Source organism: Vulpes lagopus, chromosome 23, assembly GCF_018345385.1.
Source record: "Vulpes lagopus strain Blue_001 chromosome 23, ASM1834538v1, whole genome shotgun sequence".
NCBI classification, from domain to species: domain Eukaryota; kingdom Metazoa; phylum Chordata; class Mammalia; order Carnivora; family Canidae; genus Vulpes; species Vulpes lagopus.
Window position 1 is genome coordinate 1,396,163 of NC_054846.1, and position 23,856 is coordinate 1,420,018.

The window sequence follows — 23,856 nt, forward strand, 5'->3', positions numbered from 1 at the left end:
GTCACGTGCCCCGCGCTCCGGCGGGTCTGCGGGTCGCGCCCACGCCCGCCCCCCCCCGCACCTGCCCCTCCCGCCCCCCGCCCCCGCCTCCCTGCCGTCCCCGCTGAGCCCCAGGCGGCCGCGTGCTGGGCGGCGGCGGGGCGCGGGGCTGCGGGGCCCGGGCGGCAGGTGCGGGAGGGGCAGGTGCGGGGGCGGCAGGTGTGGACCCGGGTCCTGGCGGGGGGCTGGGGGGGCAGGTGCGGGGGCGGCAGGTGTGGACCCGGGTCCTGGCGGGGGGCTGGGGGGGCAGGTGCGGGAAAGGCAGGTGTGGGGGCGGCAGGAATGGACGGGGTCCCGGTGGGGGGCTGGGGGGGTAGGTGCGGACCGTGTCCCGGCGGAGGGGGGGGGGCGCAGGTGCCGGGGCAGGTGCGGGAGGGGCAGGTGCGGGTACGCAGGTGCGGGAGGGGCAGGTGCGCGGGACAGGTGCGAGGGCGCAGGTGCGGGGGCCAGGTGCTGGGGCCAGGTGCGGGGGGCAGGTGCGGGGGCGCAGGTGCGCGGGACAGGTGCGGGGGCGCAGGTGCGGGGGCAGGTGCGGGGGACAGGTGCTCAGGTGCTGGGGGCAGGTGCGGGGGGCAGGTGCGGGGGGCAGGTGCTGGGGCCAGGTGCGGGGGGCAGGTGCTGGGGCCAGGTGCTGGGGCCAGGTGCGGGGGGCAGGTGCTGGGGCCAGGTGCGGGGGCCAGGTGCGGGGGCGCAGGTGCTGGGGGCAGGTGCGGGGGCAGGTGCGGGGGGCAGGTGCTGGGGCCAGGTTGGGGTGCCAGGTGCGGACCGGGCCGGGCATCCCGGCTGGGCCCGCCGTCGGGGCCGCGCCCCAGGGCTCCGCGCGCCTCGGCGGGTCCCGTTGGCTCAGCCCTGAGGTCCGCGGGTCCGGCGCGAAGTTCGCGTGGCGCTGCCGGGGCGGGTCCGAGCGCGCAGCTGCGGGGCGCGGGCCGGGGCGCGGGGCGGGCGGCGTCCCGGGGGGGGCTGCGGCCCACGAGGACCCTGCGCCACCGCCACCGCCACCGCCGCCGCCACCGCCACCGCCGCCGCCACCGCCGCAGCCGCGCCCGCCGCCGAGTCCCCTGCAGCTCGCGGCCGGAGGGAAGGTGGGTGCGCGGGGGGGGGGGGGGAGGGGGAGCCGCGGGGGGGGGAGGGGGGAGGCGGGAGGGGGGAGGGCGGGAGCGGGAGCGGGAGCGGGAGCGGGAGCCCAGAGCGCTCCAGACGGCGGCGCGAGCGGCTGCTCGGGAGGCGGCGGCGCGGGCTGCGCGGGCGGCGGGAGCGGAGCGGAGCGGAGCGGGAGGCGGAGGCCGCCGCAAGGTGAGGCTCCGGGAGGCAGCGTGTCCGCTCGCTCGCTCGCTCGGGCCGCCGCGGCCGGGCCTCCGCGCTCCGCCCGCCTGTCCTGCCTGCCCGGGGCCGCGGGGCCGCGCGTGCGAGCGGGGGAGGGGGCGCGGGTCGGTGCACCCAGCCCCTGCACCCGCACCCCCAGCCCCTGCACCCGCACCCCCTGCACCCGCACCCCCAGCCCCTGCACCCGCAGCCCCTGCACCCCAGCCCCCTGCACCCGCACCCGCACCGCACCGCACCCGCATCCCGCCCCCGCCCCGCCTGACGCGGCCCCGCCCGCCCGTGTCTCCCCCGCAGATGCTCAAGGTGCCGGCCCTGCTGTGGGTCTGCGCCGCCGCCTGGTGCGCTCGGGCCGCGGCGGCGGGGGCTGCGGCCGGGGGGCGGCCGGACGGCGGCAATTTCCTGGACGATAAACAATGGCTCAGCACCGTCTCCCAGTACGGCCGCGAGGGCGGACAGTGGAACAGATTCCGAGACGTAAGTGCGCGCGGCCCCTCCCCGGACAGCAGGGCGCGCTCGCCCCCGGGGCCGCCGCGGCGCTCGCTCGGGGCTGGGGGCGGGGGCGGGGACCTGCGGGGACCTGGGGGGGCGGGGACCTGGGGGGACCTGGGGCGCACCGGGGACCTGGGGGGGAGCGGGGACCTGGGGGGGCCCGGGGGTCCCGGGGACATGGGGGGGCGCGGGGACCTGCGGGGACCTGGGGCGCACCGGGGACCTGGGGGGGGCGCGGGGACATGGGGGGGAGCGGGGATCTGCGGGGACCTGGGGGTCCCGGGGACCTGGGGGGGCGCGGGGACCTGGGGGGACCTGGGGGGACCTGGGGGGGAGCGGGGACCTGGGGGGGAGCGGGGACCTGCGGGGACCTGGGGGTCCCGGGGACATAGGGGAGAGCGGGGACCTGCGGGGACATGAGGGGGCGCGGGGACCTGGGGGAGAGCGGGGACCTACGGGAACCTGAGGGTCCCGGGGACATGGGGGGCGCGGGGACCTGCGGGGACCTGGGGCGCACCGGGGACCTGGGGGGGCGCGGGGACCTGGGGGGACCTGGGGGTCCCGGGGACATGGGGGGGCGCGGGGACCTGCGGGGACCTGGGGCGCACCGGGGACCTGGGGGGACCTGGGGGGCGCGAGGACCTGCGGGGACCTGGGGGCGCGGGGCTCCGGGGCTCCGGGGCTCCGGGGCTGGGGAAGTTGCGGTTCCGCCGACCCCGCCCGGCCAGCGACTGGGGAAGGCTCCCGGGGCCGCCCCAGTGGAGAGGTCGGCCGCTGCCCCGCACCCCGCACCCCGGTCCCGACCCTGCACCCCCGTCCCCCACCTGCCCCCATCCCCCATCCCTGTCCCCGCACAGACCCATCTCCTACCTGCCCCCGCATCCCCGTCCCCCACCTGCCCCGTCCCTGCTCCCCCAAGCGCCCCGCACGCCCTGTCCCCACCTGCCCCCGCACCCCCGTCCCCCACCTGCCCCGTCCCTGCTCCCCCAAGCGCCCCGCACGCCCTGTCCCCACCTGCCCCCGCACCCCCGTCCCCCACCTGTCCCCGCCCCCGGCCCGCAGGGGTCGCACGCGGAGCGCCGACTGCGCCCCGTAACTTCCGAGTGGTCTGAGCAGGTGCGCGGGCCGGAGCTGGGGCTGCAGTAACTCGGCTCCATCCCGTTGCTGACGGCCCCGAAGGAGTTTGAGGGGCGCTGGGAAGGGGCCCAGGCGGGAGGCGGCGGCACCGCGCACCGAGCCGCGGCCGCAACTGGAGCGCAGACGGCGTCTCCCTGGGGTCGGCGAGCGGGGCGGGGCGCGGGGGGCGCGAGCCTGCGGGCCGGGCCGGTCCTCTCCCCCCCCCCCCCGCCCCGCCGGCCTCTGAGAGCCCCCGCCGGGGGTGTCACGGGGCGGGGAGGGGGGATCCCGCGGCGGGTGACCGCCCCCCACTCCTGCGGACCCCGACGGCGGCGCGGAGATGCGCGGAACCGGGCGGGGCGGGCGGTGCACCTGCTGGGCCCCTGGGGATGGAGCGCGTGCACCTGCTGGGCCCCTGGGGATGGAGCGCGTGCACCTGCTGGGCCCCTGGGGATGGAGCGCGTGCACCTGCTGGGCCCCTGGGGATGGAGCGCGTGCACCTGCTGGGCCCCTGGGGATGGAGCGCGTGCACCTGCTGGGCCCCTGGGGATGGAGCGCGTGCACCTGCTGGGCCCCTGGGGATGGAGCGCCTGCACCTGCTGGGCCCCTGGGGATGGAGCGCGTGCACCTGCTGGGCCCCTGGGAGCGCGGCGCGTGCACCTGCTGGGCCCCCGGGGAGCGGGGCGCGTGCACCTGCTGGGCCCCTGGGGATGGAGCGCGTGCACCTGCTGGGCCCCCGGGGAGCGGGGCGCGTGCACCTGCTGGGCCCCCGGGGACGGGGCGCGTGTGGTGCACCTGCTAGGCCCCCGGGGGGGATGGGGCGTGTGCACCTGCTGGGTCCCCGGGGGCGGGGCGCGTGCACCTGCTGGGCCTCTGGGGGCTGGGAGCGTGCGGTGCACCTGCTGGGCCCCCGCGGGGCGTCCAGCTCCCCAGCCCCAGGTGTGTCGGGCCCTGGGGCGGGGGTCACCCCCCCCCCCGCGGTACACCGAAGAGCTCAGGGGTTCCTGGAGGAGGCTCCTGCGTGCTAGAGGTGGGGCTGCCCTCCTGCCGCTGGACGGGCTAAGGCCGGGCTCCCCAGGCCTCCCGAACGTGGTGCTGTGGCTCCGTGACATCCCTTACGCCCTGGCTCTGTTTGACTTTGTGCTAATATTGAGTACAAAGTTGCACTCAAAAAACCCATGTAAAAAAAAAAAAAACAGCCAACACGCAAATGAGGTATTCCTAAAGCTGGGGAAGAATTTCTGCTTATCACATCACTTGGAAAACAAAAAAAAATATTGAAGATTCTGTCGTTATTTGAATCATGCTTCACAAAATGCCGTCTTATTTCTTAATGGCTGCTTGAAAATTTTTGAAATAAAAAGTTTTCTTCTCTAAAATATATTTTCAATCTTCAATATTTTAATGTTCTCTTACTTTATTCAAATTACGTTTTTGAATTATTAACAGCGGCCAGTCATAGTTGGGCAGTTTGTAAATATGTTTGCTTTAAACTGCGGAAGCAAGCTGGGTTGCCTGAAAGAATGAAATATTCCGGGAATCATTTAGGCAGCTTCTATAGACACGGAGCAGGGCATTTCACTGCCATAGTACTTTCAGTTATTCTTACTTGATGTCTGAGGCAGGGGGGAAATCCATTAAAAGTATATGTTAAATAAAGGATTTACCGATTTTTTATTTTATTTTATTTTTATTTTTTTATTTTTTTTCCGAATTTTTTTTTAGCAGGTATGTTTTGAAGCACATGAAATAATGAAAATATAATAATTACCTATTTAAAAAGTAGATCAGGTTGTAGCCTTGCCACTTTAGTAAGATAATTATGTTTTTGTGACAATAACTTCTGGAGGGCATGGAGACGTGTTTTTTTCCCCCTTTTAACCACCTGTTGCTCATTTAGCATAAAATGTCTGCGGATGCGAGACTTCTCAACTCAGAATGCATAATCCGGATGCGCGTTTAAACCATCCACCGCCCTGCTAATGTGCAGATTGTTTTTCCCTTTTTGGGGGATCATTGGCTTCATAACTTTGTTTTTCCTGTATCTTTTAAGATACCGTTAATTTTTCTCATTTTCATCTGGAAGCCCGTGGTTGTGAGGCATTGCTTGAAGTACGTTTGTGCTGCGTGACTCCACCTTTAAATGTTCTGCATCAGCATTGATATCTTAGGTGATAGATTTGCATAGTCTATATGAAGGCAAAGAAACAAGGAAATCAGCCTCTTTTCGAAACAATTTAACCAAAGTAATTGTTTAGTTTTCTCTCATAAAAAATATAATTTTATTTACAAAAAAAAAAAAAAGCTTTGGAATGCCTACGCAATAACCAAGATTAGAATTAACCTTTACCTTTCTTCTTGTGACTATTTTACACAATCAACATTATTTTACAAGTGATTTCTTAGTGAACCTTTGAACTGTATCGTCTTTTGAATTATATTTGGAAGCTATTTCGAGTGATATTTGAAAATGCAATCCATCATTATGTTTTAATTGAATGATTTTTAAGATAAATGCAGTTTTTATATTATGTGCAATATAAATATATGACTGTGTTATATATAATACAGTTTTAGAAACGAGGAGCATGGATAGGAAGGATTATGTGAGAACAGATGAACATAGGAAGCCCTGCTGCTGAAGAATCATTTTCTCAATTTCCTCAATGTAAATCACAGAGAAATAACTAAACCAAAGTCAAGCTTAACACAGAAGAAACTTCAAATAATTTTGACCACTTTATACTAGGAGTGCTCTTTGAGTAAAGTTTTGTTGACCTTTAAAGTATACAGAATGTCATTATATAGACAGAAAACTTTTCCTTTTGAAAGTCATTAGTATATTTGTTAGTATAAAAACTCCTGTGGATATTCTGACCCCTATGTTTTAAGAAAAGTTAAATTTAAAGATATAGAGAAGTCAACTCATTTAAAAATAAGTGTAGTAGATAGACCCAGAATGTTATGTTCGGGGTATAATTGTGTGATTTTAAAATAAAGCCAAAAAATAAATAACATAGAATAAAGGCAACAAACCAAAAACTTCCAACAACAGGCTATATCTAGTAGATAGGCTGGTTACATTTACTCTTTTTTTTTTTTAGCTTAAGTGAGTAGTGGTAAAATCAGGCACACAAGATTCCCCAGTGGAGCAATTGTGGGAATAGTACCTTTACCTGGAACAGGTGTGAGGAATTCCTTCAGCATCTGTAAATATACACACGCCTATTAGGAGAATTGAAAATCGAGATCATTATAAGAAAACAAAAATCATTAGCTTCTGAATCGAATGGTCTGTATAGTTCACATTTCAAATATTTGTGTTTTATAAATCAATTAAATCATATCCTTAATCATGTGAAAATGAGCAAGGAATTTAGAAGCCAATGAGTTAATTGATGAGTGACGTCATACCTTTATCAATCTTATGGCTTCACTAAAGTACATGTTGTAATTAAGAATGACAAAAAAAAAAAGATGGTATATGGTGGAAGCAATATAATAAACGTGTAAGTGGCAGCGATGGCCATGCTGATTTCAGACAGCTCACAAGACGAGAACCGTACCCCTGCATTGACACGCAAATACTTCTGATTACATTTATTTTTCAATAAAAATTCCCGGGGCGGGAGAGGTAGGTGGGAGGAGGCACGAACAGGTTCAGCACAGAGGATTTTTAGGGCAGTGACAATACTCTATGATGGGTCATACGTATCACTACATGTTTGTCCAAACCCATAGAAAGCACAGCGTCAGGGAGACGTCAGGTGAGGAAGGCAGGTCAGAGAATAGGCGGGGACCTGCTGAATTCTGGAAAGGGACTGTCCCCTAGAAGGGGTGTCACCTTATCAGCCCCCAGGTGGATGGAGCACAGGGTTATGGCTCTCAGGTGAACTGTAGACCGAGTGTGGATGTAGATTCATCCACCGTGAGGAACGAGCACCTGGGCGGGGGGTGGCGGGGTTGGAACTGGGGAGGTTGCGCTTCTGTGGTGGCCCGAGCTGTGTGGGAAAGCTCTCAATTTTTCTGTGAACCCAAACCCCTCTAAAAAACAAGTGGTTTTTTTTTTTTTTTGTTTTTATTTATTTATGATAGTCACAGAGAGAGAGAGAGGCAGAGACACAGGCAGAGGGAGAAGCAGGCTCCATGCACCGGGAGCCCAAAGTGGGATTCGATCCCGGGTCTCCGGGATCGCGCCCTGGGCCAAAGGCAGGCGCCAAACCGCTGCGCCACCCAGGGATCCCTAAAAAACAAGTTTTAAGATCATAACCACAACCCCAGCCTCTTCCCAAACAGACACATGAAAATCTGGGGCTCGTTTTGAACATTGTTTCAAGAACTGGTTGCCATTCTTCTTGCTAAACCCACAATCAGCTTGTTTCTGCTCATTCCTCACGTAGTTTTTACAGCCCTTTAGGTATCTTGAGAGCAATGATAAAGTCTTACAATGCAACTTTATTTATTTTTTAATTATTTTATTATTATTATTATTAATTATTTTGTTACAATGTGACTTTAAAAGGAATCAACCTTAATCTAAAGGACATGTAAAGGATCGTGAGCACGTAAAATACAGGTTTAAGTGTCTCAGAGGTATTTACATTAGAAGTTGACTTTTTAAAATGCCTGATTTGGATATTTGGGATAATAAGATAACCTTTCTTAACTTTTTTTTCTTTTTATTTCCTTTTCACATCTGAGTTGAGGTTTCATCCTAGTAAAGCCTACGGCTTATTTGGGGGGGGGGCACTTAGTGGCTACAGACGAGTAAAGCCCCCCGGAGTCTTATCAGCTTTTACTGCTATCAGTCAGTCCATGAGCAGTGGGCTCCTAGGCCTACTCCAAGTAAAGCGTGTCATTGCTTTGAAAGGCGTTAAAATGGGATCCCCGGGTGGCCCAGCGGTTGAGCACCTGCCTTCGGCCCAGGGCGTGATCCTGGAGTCCTGGGATCGAGCCCTGAGTCGGGCTCCTGGCACGGAGCCTGCTTCTCCCTCCTCCGCCCCTCTCTCTCTCTCTGTGTCTATCATAAATACATAAATCTTAAAAAAAAATAAAAGGTGTTAAAATTCAAGCAGAATCTTTAAGGAATACTCTCGCTGCATTCTGTTTCCTGACCATCCAGATACCCTTAGCGTGAGGGCCTGTCCTCTGTGGTGCCTTTTCTCAAAATTAATTTTCCTAGTTGAGGTGTCCTTGATGAAATCGTAGATATTTCAGCTGTGCGACGTGACGCTTCCATATCCACGCGTACTGTGAGGTGGTTCCCTTCGGAGCGAGCGTTAACAGGAGCAAGGGGAACCCCCACCACTTGACCTTTCGGCAATACGTGACAGAAATAAAGGGTCATTAGAAATCGGAGAAACTGGAGAGGTTAAAGCGCCATCCTCTTCGTTCAGGAACCCTTCATCAAGAATAAATATCTAATTCTGATTTTTAAAACAGTGACCTCGTAGCGTTTCTCCCATTCTTAGCTGTGGTCGCCGTTACCTGTATTTTGTTGAGTTGAGCGCGTGGGCTTGCCCTTGGCCGTTCTTCCCGCAAGTGTTTTCTCTCTTTTGATCTTTTTCATTCTCCTTTGCTGTTTTGATGACTACGGGACTCTGTGTAGGAATCCAGGGAAGCGCATGGGGCATATCTGGTGCACGGGTTTGCAGGTGAGGCCGGGTACAGACCGTAGCAGACTCTAGTTTTCTATATTCAGCGATTGTTCAAACCGGTTACGTCATTCGAAGAGTCATCAGGGGAGGCAGTGGCTGTAAGGGAAGCGCTGGGCCCCTGCGGCGTCCTGCCCCGTCCCTGGCACCCGGTCCCAGGTGGGCAGGGGGTGCAGGGCAGCCTGGATCTGAGAGTGGTTTCATCCAGGGAGACGTCAGGTGAGGAAGGCAGGTCAGAGAATAGGCGGGGACCTGCTGATTTCTGGAAAGGGACTGTCCCCTAGAAGGGGTGTCGCCTTATCAGACCCCAGCTGGATGGAGCACGGGATTCCAGCCATGGGCTTGGGTCCTTCCAGCAGAGAGTCATTGTAGGGACATAGCAACCCTCTGAGGTCTCCGGCTCTGGTGCTGGTAGGGAGCTGCTGGGGAGTGCAGCCTCCTAGAAGGGGGACTGCACCCCGGTGGAAGGGGGACTGCACCCCGGTGGAAGGAGGGCTGCACCCTGGTGGAAGGGGGACTGCACCCCGGTGGAAGGGGGGCTGCACCCTGGTGGAAGGGGGACTGCACCCCGGTGGAAGGAGGGCTGCACCCTGGTGGAAGGGGGACTGCACCCCGGTGGAAGGGGGGCTGCACCCTGGTGGAAGGGGGACTGCACCCCGGTGGAAGGGGGCTGCACCCCGGTGGAAGGGGGACTGCACCCCGGTGGAAGGGGGCTGCACCCCGGTGGAAGGGGGACTGCACCCCGGTGGAAGGGGGGCTGCACCCTGGTGGAAGGGGGACTGTACCCCGGTGGAAGGGGGGCTGCACCCCGGTGGAAGGGGGACTGCACCCCGGTGGAAGGAGGGCTGCACCCTGGTGGAAGGGGGACTGCACCCCGGTGGAAGGAGGGCTGCACCCCGGTGGAAGGGGGACTGCACCCTGGTGGAAGGGGGCTGCACCCCGGTGGAAGGAGGGCTGCACCCCGGTGGAAGGGGGACTGCACCCTGGTGGAAGGGGGCTGCACCCCGGTGGAAGGGGGACTGCACCCCGGTGGAAGGGGGACTGCACCCCGGTGGAAGGGGGCTGCACCCCGGTGGAAGGAGGGCTGCACCCCGGTGCACTTGCAGGCACAGAAAGCCGCACGTGGAGGGGCGGGGGGTTGCGTCTTCAATGTATGTGACCCATCATGGTTTTGGGATCTTCTTAGATTCTCTTCTCCTGGTTAAGTTCCCTGCATTTCAGAGGTTGCCTGCACCGTCTCCTTGGCCGTTTCACATGTGGTCACTACGTACCTTTCTGGTTCTTACGGGAAGTCGGCTGACTTGGGGTCACATGCTTGAGCTTTGCGCCCGATGCACCAACAGAACATTGTGCATCGATCGCCACGAGGTGCCCACTTTCCCACTCGTAGGGTGACCACTGTGGGACGGCTCTCAGCTCTCAGGATCCTGACTCAGGGTGACACGTGTGTCCTTGTGCGACTTCAGTTTTCACGATCTGCGCTAGAATTATTATATTTTATGTATTAATTTTCTAATTAAGTCTGATCTGTGAACCTTCTCCACACACCACCTAACCCCTATAAGCTCTTGGAGTATTTATGTGCATTTTTCCATGTAGGAAAACCCTTTCCTTTTTTTTTTTTTTTAATGTTTTTTTTTATATCTATTCTTTCTACCTCTCCTAGTTTACAGATTCTGCTCCTCACTAAGCTCAGGACTCTGCAGTTACGGATGATCGACTCTTTCCGCTGGAAAATCCTACAGCCTGGGGGGTGGGGGTGCTGGGTGGTGCAGCTGGTTAAGGGTCTGACTCTGGGTTTCGGATCAGGTCCTGAGCTGTGAGGTGGAGCCCTGCATCGGGCTCTGGGCTCGGCGTGGAGCCCACTTGGGGTTCTTTCCCTCCCTCCGCCCCTCCTGCTCCCGCTCACTCTCTCTCACTCGCTCTCATAAATAAATACATTGTAAAAACATAAATCCTAGAGTCCAGCTAGCATTGGCATAGGGACAGGCTCAGCGTCAGCATTAGAGAAATGTTCAATGAATAAAGGAGCATTGTGTCAAGGGGGCATTGCCATTCGGACGGCCCTTCAGAAAAGGCGGTTAGCGCCGTGCTGCTGCCTGCTGACCGTTTCCATTTCTGACCTCTGCCCAGTTCTGTAATGTCAATGAAAATTTAATTTCATCTGAAATATAAGGTTTCAAGCCCAGAACTGGTGTGGTCCATACGTTCCAGAAGGCAGTAACGTGGGGATGCTGTGCCCCCGCTGCACGTTCGCGTGCAGGATAGTGACCGTAAGTCCGGGTGCTCAGGTGCATCGTGGCTCTCCCTCAGCCCACCTGGCCCAGGCTTTTCCAGCAGTTCCTCTCTGACCCTATAAAGTTTTGCTCTGAAGTCTTTAAATACTCTCTGCCGCCTACCGTGTGATGTTAAACACCCCCGTCTCCCCACCTTTCAACTACTCCATTGAATGGTTGGGTGACGAGTCCGGATCTTTCGGAGATAATCCAGATTCATCGCTGACTTTGCCAGTGGGTGTGTTGCGGGACGGGGGCGCGGAACAAACACGCCTGAGCTAATAGAGAATTTTATTTCCCGGGCGTGGGATGGGTGAAGAGAGCTTGGCGAAGCGAGCCGGCCAGGGCTGTGGTTTCAGGGCTGCTCTCGGTGTTTTCTGTCCCCTGTTGCCGGTCCCCGTCCAGCATGAAGGAGCCAAGAGCCTGGGGCAGGTGGTTTGCCCTCCAAGTTCCCTGCAGGGGTCACGCGTGCCTCACGTGTGTGTCACGGACGTGTGCTCCGTGCCGTGGCCTCAGCAGCCGACAGTGAGCGGGACGGACGTCACCTCTGATGGGAAAGGAGTAGAGTCGAGGAGAGGAGGCAAGGCCGGGCGCCGCTGGGACACTGCCGGTGACCTCTGTCCCTTTCTTTCGTGCATCTCCACATCTCCGGGGATTATTGCCTGTGCCCGTAAGGAGTTTTCGCCCATTTCTGTTGTTTGCCTTGCTTCTGTCTTGCTCGCTCCCCACTTTCAGACGTTCCCTCTGCCTCTAGTCTGAGAAGAACGGGCACATCAGTATCCAGGGGTCCCGGTGTGGGAGCCCACGGGGGCTGGCCGCTGAGACCCGAGAGGACGTGCCGAGGTCACACCCAACACGAGCATCCACATGGGTTTCTAAGGACAGCCGACCTCATCTGGTGACCCGTCCTGTTCCTAGGGAAGTCACTGAGCATTATCTTACCTTCTGTGAGACCTTTTTTTAATTTATTTTATTTATTTATTTATTTATTTATTTATTTGGTGGATCTTTGGTCATGGTTCCAGATAGGTAAAGTGATTGGTGGGAAAGAATTAGAATTAACTTGTTGTTCCCCTTAGTTGTAAGACAGGCTCCTCTCTATACCAGGTTGTATTGCCTCTAATGCAGGGAAAAACTAAAAATGGGGGAAGAATGATTAATGCACCGTTCCTTTTCTTGGGATACTGGAAATGACGCTGCTGCTGGATCCATGCAGCTTAGTCCCGGAAGCGAAGGAAATAATCTCCTTAACATTTGTATATTGGGGGCGGAGGGAGGGGGAGTTGCAAGATGATGTGCAAAGTAAGATTTTTCCGGAAGCCTCCATAGGAGCTTCATGCCTTTGAGTTTGTTTCTTGACGTCGTGGACAGCCGAGCTCCTTGCCTGGATCCTAAGCCGAGATAGTAAATTGCACTATTTGTTGAGTTTCTTTTACTTTTTAAGAGTTCCTTGAATCCTTCCTCATACTTGCAAAATTAAAACTTTAGTATTTATTTTTCTTTCATTATTTATTTATTTATTTATTTACTTACTTATTTACTCATGGCTTGATTATTTTACAAGCAATTAGGTGATTTTTGCTTAATCTTTTGCTGACACTTAGAATGTCTTATAATTGGTAACATAGCATACAGATGCACGAGGTAGAGAGGTAAAGATTCTTCATAAAACCACTTTGCCTTTTGCCTTATTTTATTTTGTATTAATTTATTTTTCCCATTTTGCCTTTAAGTCATAGAAGTTATTCCAAAGGGTGATGCTTGCCTGCACATTCTTCCCTAGGAGATCACCTGACTCTCGGTATCCTACTTCCAAGCTGCTGACTTTATCCAGGAAATAGCGTAATAAAATTGGCTCCCACTTCTGAGCATTTACAGCTGATTTTTCTACTTAGAATCTAGGGATTAGGGCCCAATATACATTTTTATTTCTTCCTTTGGAAATGGCACCATGATACTTCATTGGCCCGTTTAATAGTTTTAAAAGTAATCGCACATTAAAAAAAAAAAAAAATCTTTAGAATTTGAGTGAGGTAGATTCCTTTTTTAGGTGGCATTTGTGTGCTTTGAGTATTTTTAGCCAATGTCATCGTTCTAATTGTAAAACAGGGATAATTAAATACATCCGATATTATGTTTTCATGACTCTCATTAGAAACGTTGATTTTAAAGTCACACTATTTAAATATGCAACTCTTTAGAGGTCGAGGTAGTTTCAGAGGCAGAGTTCAGTGATTCCTCAGTTGCACGTAACACCAGGTGCCCAGTCCATCAGGTGCCCTCCCTGAGGCCCGGCACCCAGTGACCCCATCCTCCTCCCCTCCAGCGACCCTCAGTCTGTTTCCTATGATTAGGAATCTATTATGTTTGCCGCCCCCCGATTTTGTCTGTATTTTCCCCTCCCTTCCCCTCTGATCCCCTGTTTTGTTTCTTAAATCCCACACATGAGTGAGGTCATAGGATCATTGTCTTGCTCTGATGGACTTACTTCACTCAGCACCGTACCCTCTGCTCCACTGCACCATAATGCTTCCTGGTCCGTAATACAGTTCTGGGAGGTCTGCTATGCCAGGTGCTTTATTATTCCATTTAGAATGATCTTTAAGAAGTATCTTATTTTTAATTGTAGTAAAAAAAAGGCATAATGCACCATTTACCATATCCATTTCAAGTACATAATCCACTAGTGCTGAATGTATCCACACTGTGAGTCCCAACTATCCAGAACGTTTTCATCTTGCAAAACTGCAGCTCTACGTACTACACAGCGACTCCCCAATCTCCCCCCTCCCAGCCTCCGGCAATCACCCTTTTATCTTCTGTTGTCTATTAATTTGACGGCTTTGGGTATCTTCTGTGAGTGGAATCGTGTGGTTTTGTCTTTTGGTGGCCGGTTTATTTCACTGAGCGTAACGCCTGCAAGGTTCATCCACGTTATTGCAAATGGCAGGATTTTCTTTCTTTTAATTGCTGAGCAGATAATATTTCTTGTGTGTGCAGACCACGTTGATTCATCTCTTCATCTGCCGACGGGCACGTGGATGCCTTCCACGCATCAGCTACTGCGAGAAACGCTGCTGTGAGCGTGGGCGTGCAAATCTCTCTCCAAGATCTTACCTTCAATTTTTTTTTTTTTTTTTGATATATACTCAGAATTGGGATTGCTGGGTCATATGGTAATTCTCTCTTACATTGTTTTTTAAGAACTGCCCACTTTTCAATGGAGGTTTTTTTTTTTTTTTTTAGTATAACCTTTCAATAGTAGGCATTATTAATCTCCTTTTATAAATGGGATTATTTAGTTTCAATAAACCTAATCTGCCAAGATTAGTGAGATTTCGAACCTACTTTCTCTAGCTTTAAATATCATGTTCGCGTTTGTTCTTATTTACCAACATTTGGGCACTTGGAGAGTGAGTTGTTCCCAATAACTAAAATTGTTTCTCTTGCTTTTGAAATGTTATATTTGGTTTTTCTTTAATGGTGACAATAGCTATATTTTCATCTCTGCTAAACCAATAAATTGGTAAAGATCTGGAGTTTTCATCACAACCATTGAGGGAGCCTCACTTATACAAAATGATGGTGATTTCACTATGAGCTGATAATTGTATCGTGAAGCTACAGTTGAGGACTTCCAGTAGCCCGCCTTTCATGAGTTTTAGAGCAAGTCCTATTATTGAACAAAAAGCACAGTATTGTTCAAAGAGTAGTATTTATCCCTAGAGGCATACTACCTGTGGCAGTTGCACACTATTGGCATTTTTATTAGTGATTCTTTTGATGTCACAATGAAACTCTGAATATCTTGGGTAGGCAGGAGTGGCTGTTAAAAAGACTATTAATTAAAAAAAAAGACTATTAATTGTGCTTACAATAGGTGTTATTTGGCTCATGAGTACAACTCATTTGAGAACTGTCAGGCCTCATTGTGCCCGACTTCCACCCCTTACGGTTGTAGATAGATTTTCAAAGTAGATGAATGTGGATTAGGAAAAGGAATTATTTCTTACAATTAAATACTGGGAGTTCACGCACTATTATCACATATAAACAAGTGTCATCAGTGTCCAGTGGGCGCCGAGGAAACCTACTGGTTTCCGTCCATAGCAGGTCACTCATTTTTCTACGTGTTCCATGTAGAGTATAATTCTGCGGACTTAGAAAGAAATGAAACTGCCTCAGAACACAAGGTAGGTTATCGTGTTTCTAGCTTTTAGAACAATTTTGTTGTTTACATACATTCCGGAAATTTTTCCATCAAGAACTTCATTGAAGTCATTGAGTGTGAACTATTTCACTGAAAGTGGGTTCTCCGTTTTTAGAGTTTTGCAAGCAAAATTAAGTAGCTGCCAGACTGAAGAAAATATGGAGTGAACAAGATTTGGTGATTTCTGTGTTTTGCATTGACTAAAGTCAAGTAATAATGAACTTATTTGATGTAAGCTTTTATACTAAGTATGTGAAATAAGTGGTTCTATGGAACATTCTCTGATAGAAATCAAAATACATTTATATGGTCCATTTTGGAACACGTTGAGTGTCCCAGATAATTCTGTAGGATTTTTTATTTTATTTTTAATTTATTTTTATTTTTTTTAGGATTTTTTTTTTTTTTATTCTTAGCGTAAGGAAAGGCCCATTTATTTAGCAGGATTGAAAGAGGGAGTGGGACTAAAAATGCAACAACTTAATCTAATTATGTCTCCAAATTAAAAAAAAAAAAAAAAACATCACAGGGCTTTATCTTCCTGAATAGGCAAAAATGCTTACTAGCTGGAGCTCCTAAATATAGTAGTTTGATAGTCCCTTCGTCACGGCACTCTTTTACTTTTCTATCATCAGGCTACTTTGGGACTTTCAAAATATTTACACAGGGCACTCTGGATGCTAATTGCTTGGGTACGTGCTATAGCATCTGCTGAAGAACCGGGTTTAGGCTATCAGGGGAGTATTTATAGGCCTTCCGCGGCCTACGGTGCAGTCTGAGGTTATAGGCAACCTCCTGCTCTTCCAGGAACTGAGGTGCCCTTGGCCACATCCCATACTCTGTGCACATTCCCTCGGGGCCGTCAGATTCATCTCACGTGAGCATTCCTTGAGGCAGGACTCGTCTAGGACATTGGGCAACGGACGGTAGGCCGCGCCGTCGAAGCAAATTTTCTTTCGAGTGAAATATAATTTCTTGGGATTGAGGCGCTGTACAGTTTATGGCTTTAAAGAACCGTTGTGCTTCCCGAAACTTTGTGACTTAAGGCGTAGGAAGTGCCTGTTGGGAAGCCGTGAAATTTGGAAGGAACCTTAGGCCGATGACAGCGACCGACACGTGCCAGTATATCCCCCCCGCAGACTCGTCGATGAACACGCCGACTCTACCGACCGATGTCATTGCCGTTTAAAGTTAGTTTCAGAACTGAAAGGTGGTGGTTTTTTTTTTTTCTTTTTTCTTTCCCACATTTCCCCAAGTCAATTTTTCTTTGTTTTTTAAACACGGGACATCGCCAATGGGAAATAACATGTTTAGTTCTAGTAGCAAGTGCGCAGTAGAGATGGGGGAAATGCCGCACGTCGTTTTGGAGGAATAAGAAGTATTTGCAAAAGAATTCGATGTTGAGTGTATGCCGTGTGCCACGTGTGAACATCCCGGAGACCACGGCCGTGTGTCGGCCAGTGAGGGAGTTGGGGAGTCTCCTTTCAGACCTGCTGAGCTTGATAGCAGCGGGCCACCTGCTGCCGCCCCCCGGGGACGGTGCCCTGGCCGGGCCGCGCTGCAAGGGCGCCCCAGGAGGCGTGCACCCTGCAGCCCCGGACCAGGGTCAGGGTCTTGGTGAGACCTCGAACCTCATCCAAGGCCCGGTCACTGGCCGTGGGCGCCTCGGGGGTGCGGGCGGCGCCTGCGTGTCCTTGGGTGACCTTCAGGTTCCTACCCCCGCGGCCCCCCAGTAACAGGGCTTTTTGCACAGCCCTGCAAGCTGTAGGGCTTTTAAGGCCAGAGGCTCTTAGGTATGATCAAACGTCTTTGTTCTTAATTCTTCTACTTGAGTAAGCAATTCGACTTTTGCTTTTTTTGCCGTAGAACTAGATTGTGAGGTTCCTGATTTGCATTTGTGGTTGAGAAAAACAAACCCCCCTTTATTGTGTTTTGTGATTTTTAAAATGAACATACATTATAGGTTCATTACTAAGCTTCTGTCTTAAATATATAGATATTGGCTAAATCACACAGAAAGCAAAATAAGCTGTGTAAAGAACGCATGGTGATAGGATTACGCATGTCATAAGAATTCAAAGAAGCATATCCTCCAAATTCTTGTATTTTAATATATTTATATAGCAAATATTTAATATGTTACATATTAAGAGAGGCAGGGGCCCTGTGGGGACAGCCCGCGACCTCGAGGCCTGTGCCTGGGGCCCAGCGCTGCGGCCGGGGCCCTCCTGGAACCAGGGTCCGGGCCGTGGATAGAGGTCTGCTGGCTCCCTCCAGGCCAGCCACGGGGCTTTAACAAAGAAATCAAAACCCAGATGCTATCGTGAACATTTTATCTTATTTTTTCCCCACAGTTAGTTAGTATTTTATTTATTTATTTATTCATTCATTCATTCATTCATTCATTTTATTTATTTTATTTATTTATTTATTTTTTAGCACGCCACTTACAGATCTTGTGTTCGTTCCCAGTGTCCACATGGTCTTTCCTAAATACCCCATTTGTGTATTTGAGCTCTAATTTATTTTATTTTTTTTTATTTTTTTATTTTTTTATTTTTTTTTGTTTTGTTTTTGCTCTAATTTATTTTAAAAGAACAGGGTTGATTTTCACCGCCAGGTTTGAGCACTAGTTTTCAAAAAAAGGAAGAAAAAGCATATCAGCAAGGGTCGCCACGCCACACGTGACGCCTCTTTGCTCTTGGTGCAGCCGGCTCCTGGTCTGCATCACCAGGAAAGTGTCACCCGGAGGCGCTGATTTTTGCCGTGAGTTGTCATCGCGGCAAGGCTCCAGAGCGAGGAGAAGGGTTTCCCCACCTGTTGTGGAAATTCAAACTGCCTAAAAATGAGAATCCCAGGGAAACGTTGGTAACTGCCCTTACGACTCCAGTGATTCATCCGTTCACCGTGTGTGCTCTTGTGTCGAAGGGAACCGTGTGCAGATTTATTTTCTCTGGAAGAGCATCTACTGAAAGGAAACTTAATCTGATTTTATAATAAAAATAGTGTTAAGGACAATCATTTGGAAAACTCCTATTAAAAAGATATAAATGCTCTGGAATACATTATATATCCTGATGGGGTTTTTTTTTTTCATTTTATGAATTAAGAACATGGATTTTTTTCAGTACCTCAAATGAAACCTAAATTACATTTTTTCACATAAATTCATCTTTTTTTTTTTTTCCACTTGTGATCTTATAATGTTAGTGTGATGCGTTCACTTTGGGAGAATCTAAAATACCAATAAAAGATTTGGAACCTGTAACATAAAGTGACTTAAGAAAAATAAAGATGATAGCTATGGTTCATGGGTATTTTACGTCTCAAACTATGCGAAAACAGTAATGACAACAAATACGAGACAAAAAACTGAGAATTACAATCACTGTGTTTTGAATGGTTTTACTGGTGTGCTTTGCTATTTTCTTAAAATAGTCTCTAAATTTACATCTTGGACGATACCCCTGAACCACCTATCATGGAAGCAGTATGTGTACCCTTAACATTGAAAACCGAAATGAGGCTTTCGGACACAATTTGAGGTCAAGTCGTGCTCTAATTGCTGGAATATTCCCATTACACCCTGCAGCGTGGAAGTATAGACTCGCCGTGTTCTGTTATTGTGGTAAAAATCCAAAGTGTCTGCAGCCTGCGGCCTGCGGCAGAGGAAGCGAGCCCGAGACACAGCCCCCTGGAAGCCCAGGATTCCGTCCCGCCTGTTTATTGCTTATTAACATGATGGTGTTTTACATTCAATACGCTTTTGTACGATTTTTAAAGATTTAAGCACTAAACGCTTTGTTTCTGATGGTTTCAGGATCTGAGGTTTGTAACCCGAGCGGGTTGAATGTGGGAATATTGCAACCAGACTGTTTGGAGCTGCAGTCGTGCCGGTTCCCACCTTGGGGGCTCCCTGCTGAAGACGGGGGAGGGGGGGGTAATGACCCCGACGTGGGCAGGAGCGCCGTGCCCCTGAACCGCAGCCGTCTGACTGGCCCGTTTCCCCCAGTGACTTCAGTGAGGCTTCAAAGAAAAGGGAGGGGGACACCTTTCTAGGGATGCCTCAGTGCGCTCGTGTGTACCTGGTCTAGGGAATCTCAACAGCACTCAAGGCTCTCAGGGCTCCCCCGGGAAGGATGGGCTCCCCCGGGATGGATGGGCTCCCCTGGGAAGGATGGGCTCCCTCAGGATGGATGGGCTCCCCGGGGATGGGCTCCTGGGATGGGCTTCTCCCGGGTTGGACTCCCAGGATGGATGGGTTCCTGGGATGGATGGGCTCCCCCGGGATGGATGGGCTCCCCTGGGATGGGGTCCCCCAAGATTGGCTCCCTCAGGATGGGCTCCCCCGGGATGGATGGGCCCCCCCAGGAAGGATGGGCTCCCCCGGGATGGATGGGCTCCCCCCGGGATGGATGGGCTCCCTCAGGATGGGCTCCCCCGGGATGGATGGGCTCCCCTGGGATGGATGGGCTCCCCCCAGGAAGGATGGGCTCCCCCCAGGAAGGATGGGCTCCCTCAGGATGGATGGGCTCCCTCGGGATGGGCTCCCTCAGGATGGATGGGCTCCCTCAGGATGGATGGGCTCCCTCAGGAGGGGCTCCCCCGGGATGGATGGGCTCCCTCGGGATGGATGGGCTCCCCCCAGGAAGGATGGGCTCCCCCAGGATGGGCTCCCCCAGGATGGATGGGCTCCCTCAGGATGAGCTCCCTCGGGATGGGCTCCCCATGCGGGAACAGTGGGTAGAACGTGCGTTCTAAGGTCAGGGGTGAAGGCGAGGGAGCCGGGCTATCCTGGCCCAGCTCGGGGTCCGGCGGTGGGCACGTCCCTGCCATGACCTCCCCCCACGGATGGACATTGAAACTGATCATGGGGGGAAGGAGATTTCTAGTCTCCTCATTGCGTTGCAGTGAATGGTTCTGGCAATGGTATTTATGTCTCAAAGTAGAACTCCAGTTTCTTATTTGGCATTAAACAGCAGCTGATGCTAGTGGAAGAAACCCAGAACATAAAATCAAAATATATGTACATATTCTTGCTAAATATTTAAATTTTCTCTATTTTTTGGAGAGTTATTTTTACAGCATCAGTTAGAACATGTGTTTAGAACGTATGTTTTTTTGTAAAGGTTATCATTAATGCAGTTAAATGACATGCAGAAAATGAAATAAATATTTAGGAATATCTTCATATAGACAGCACAAGAGATTCAAGAATGATTCCAACTTTTGAACACATGACTGCACATCTGCAGTATGGCAACATCAGTAGTTTCCAATGCCTTTCTTACATAGGCTTTGGATTTTGTTACATAAAAATTTTGTTACATTTTATGTATTGTTAAATAAGTACAATCTTTTAAAAAATAAAATAAAAAAAGGGACACCCAGGTGGCTCAACAGTTGAGCATCTGCCTTCAGCCCAGGGCGTGACCCCGAGGTCCCGGGATCGAGTCTTGCATCGGGCTCCCTGCAGGGAGCCTGCTTCTCCCTCTGCCTCGCTCTCTGTCTCTCATGAATAAATCAAGAAAATCTTCAAAAAAAATTTAGATAAAACATTTTTATGTATTGTAACATAATTTTGTTACGTAAAAATAATCAAATTATAATCAGGAAAGAAGAAGCAAGTTGAAAAAGTATGCAATCTAACTACTGTTCAGGAAAAAAGAAAAGAAGGTAGATTTGGTACCATATTCTAGGCAAAATAATTGAGAAGTGAACGTTTTGGCTAAGTATGATTTTTTTTTTCTACATGAAAATACTAAACAACTTCTCCTTTTCCTGTATGCTCTTCGATTTGATTAAATAAAGTCATGATATGTGGGGCTAAAGGTAGTAGTTTTTTATTACTACTGTTAAATTGTTAGTTGAGGCAACCATATAACTCATCATTACAGAATAGCTGTGAGTGGATTGGCTGTTTACTCTTAATTAGAATTATTCTGGAATTTTCCAGGCGGTCCCGCCTTCCCTTTCCCGAGCTCAGTAGGACTGCAGGTCACACAGCATGGCACCCACCTGTGCACAAACACAGGGAGAAATCACACACGTAAAAAGGGCATTTTGTGCCAAGAGTAAGCATTCAACATGCAGAATTGGCACAAAACCACATGGCAGTGGTTGCCTTGGTTTCCGAGGGCTGCAGGGGGAGGCGGAGCTGCCAGGCCAGTTCCCCCAGGGCCCTTCCTCAGCACCTGCAGGGCAGGCCGGGGTAGTGGCCGAACCAAACGCGTTAAGGTCGTTCGTAAATTCACCCTAAGGTACTTTGTGAACTCGTTATACTCCTGTTCCTGGTGTATTTTGACATATGCCCAGGAAAACAGTCACTACGGGATTTTAAAATACCTGGGCCTTGTGGCAAGATTTCTAGGACCCTAGATCCTAGGATTTCTAGCGGCTTTATGTGGACGTTGAAAAATTGTGTTGCATCAAGCTTGGATCGAGTGAGGCTCTATGATTTGGCTGAAGAAATGCGACCCTTGGTGGTTGATTCTCTGATTAGCATCAAGGTTTGCTCGAAAGATGTGACTTTTACTCTCATCGGCGCAAAAGAATAGAAGAAAATATGCTTTAAGTTAAAAATCACTAGAATTTTTCTTGGATCCGGGTCTTTATTTGTAGTTGAAGGATAAATGAATAAATCTTTAAAAAATTTCAAATAGAGAACAACAAGTAAAAAGTACTCTATTTACTATAGGTATGAACGTTTTCTAATTTTTAGAAAGACATTCCTGAAACGAAAATGAATTTTTGATTAGGTCTGTAGGTCTAATGTAGTAATGTGGCTTTTTTTTTTTTATCTCATTTTTGTTTCAAAAAACTGTTATCAAATAAGTTGAGAGGTAGGAACAACCCTAATGTGACTTAAACGAGGAGAAACTATTCGATCTATCTTAACTGTATACAAAGCTGATTTGATTAGTTGTACTAAGGTGCCTGTTAAGATTTATAGTTAAATCTCCATTCATTAATTGATCATTAAGAGACCTTTAAATAAGAAAAAGAAATACAGCTTATGTACTTGGTCTTTGACATAATCTAAGACAATATTAGCAATTGGCTTGTTAGATTACGTGGGCAAATATTTGCATTTTATTGAGAAAAAAGGTAATTTGAAGTTAGCTATCTCATCTAGGGAAAACAGAGTTAATCCCATTGCCTCAGATCATTGTCTATTTTATTATTTATTTACTTATTTATTTATTCATTCATTCGTTCATTCATTCATTCATTCATTCATTTTTATTTTTTATATTTTTTGCTCATTGTCCATTTTTTAAATTTAATTTAATTTATTTAATTTTTTTTATTTTTATTATTTTTTTTCATTGTCCATTTTAAATGAAGAGGCAGTCAGCCTCAAAGTGTACCGTCTCCCTTACTGGGGGGAGGTGGGGTCCTGCACGGAGCTTGGCATGATCCCCAGGGGCTTCTTGGGCTGCAAACACGATATATGTGTGTACGTAGCCAAGTTTATAGAAACGAGAAATAATTTGTAAGAAAAAGCAGAGCTAGCTTTATGCTATGTTCTGAAATACTGATCAAACATGGATGGCTCAGGGATTCCTAGATTCTGTTATTCAGGGACTGCTGTGGCCGTAGGTACCTGTTCCTGAGAGTTCTTCCTACGTTCTGTTTGGTTCAGATCTCAGGACAATCCAAGCCTGGCGTTACTGGTCTGACTGCTGGACTGAATACGTTCAACCGACGTCAGGCTAGAAAATGCTTGGATACACAGCAACAGCCAGGATTATTATGGTTTACAAACATAGTGCAGATGTCGTCTATTTAGGTCAAAGAACATAGTCTTGCTGTTGAGGATGCGGGTGAAGCCTGGCTGCTGTAGCGCGGGCGTTGTAGGATCACCTCGTTTTGCAGCCAGACCCCCGGAGATTGCAGCCTGACTGTCCCACTGACTTCTAGATTAGGTTGAACTCTGAATCTGCCACTTACTCCTGAGTGACCCTGGGCAAACCACCTCCTGTCCACATCCCCTGGCTCTGTGAGAGGGGCCGGTATCCACTGCGGCCCGCCGGTGTGCTGGACGGCTCTGAGCCGCTGGTGCTCGGAAGCTCCTAGGTCACGCCGGCGCGAGCCGAGGACATGCTCCGTGGGAGCCACAACCATTTCCGTTGTCAATAATACTTTGTTGTTTAAGTTTATTTTTATTTTTTTGTTTTTTTTGTTGTTGTTTAAGTTTATAATTTACATCTAACTTTTTTTTATAAGACTGCATTTTTTTAAAAAGATGGATTTATTTATTTATTCATGATAGACATAGAGAGAGGGGCAGAGACCCAGGCAGAGGGAGCAGCAGGCTCCATGCAGGGAGCCCGACGTGGGACTCGATCCCGGGTCTCCAGGATCATGCCCTGAGCCAAAGGCAGGTGCTAAACCGCTGAGCCACCCCAGGGTCCCCTACGTTGAACTTTTTAGAGAAAGTATTCACTGTTCAACAGCTGAGCCTACATTTAGATGAAGCATTTTGGTCTAAACTATGTAGGGTTTGGAATTCTCCAACAAATCCCAGGCATCTAATTTTATCAGATATTAAGAGCACAGATACGTACAGATTAAAAGCATTTTGCACTTGTCTACACGCCCTAGGGATAGGCACCAATATTTGTGAGACTCGGCTAGCTAGAAGACAAGAACAACATTTTCTCTTTCGGGAAAACAGAGGCTTATTAGAAATATCAAATGATCAAACACACGCAAACCCTTTGGAAAACAACAAATCGCTAAAGCA

The 23,856-nt window shown here is 50.4% G+C and overlaps 1 protein-coding gene across 3 annotated transcripts in view; it reads left to right on the top strand.

The window, feature by feature from the left end:
* The first annotated feature begins 1,100 nt into the window (after positions 1-1,100).
* Positions 1,101-23,856, top strand: part of SPOCK3 (SPARC (osteonectin), cwcv and kazal like domains proteoglycan 3) — a 410,315-nt gene continuing 387,559 nt past the window's right edge. For 2 of the 3 annotated variants that reach the window (XM_041737861.1, XM_041737863.1), the window contains exons 1-2: positions 1,288-1,332; positions 1,657-1,836. In XM_041737861.1, coding sequence (XP_041593795.1) covers positions 1,657-1,836 — 180 coding nt within the window. In that variant the 5' untranslated portion in view covers positions 1,288-1,332. Of the gene's footprint in view, positions 1,122-1,287; positions 1,333-1,656; positions 1,837-23,856 lie in introns of those variants that run through there. The other variant, XM_041737862.1, reaches the window with a different exon arrangement.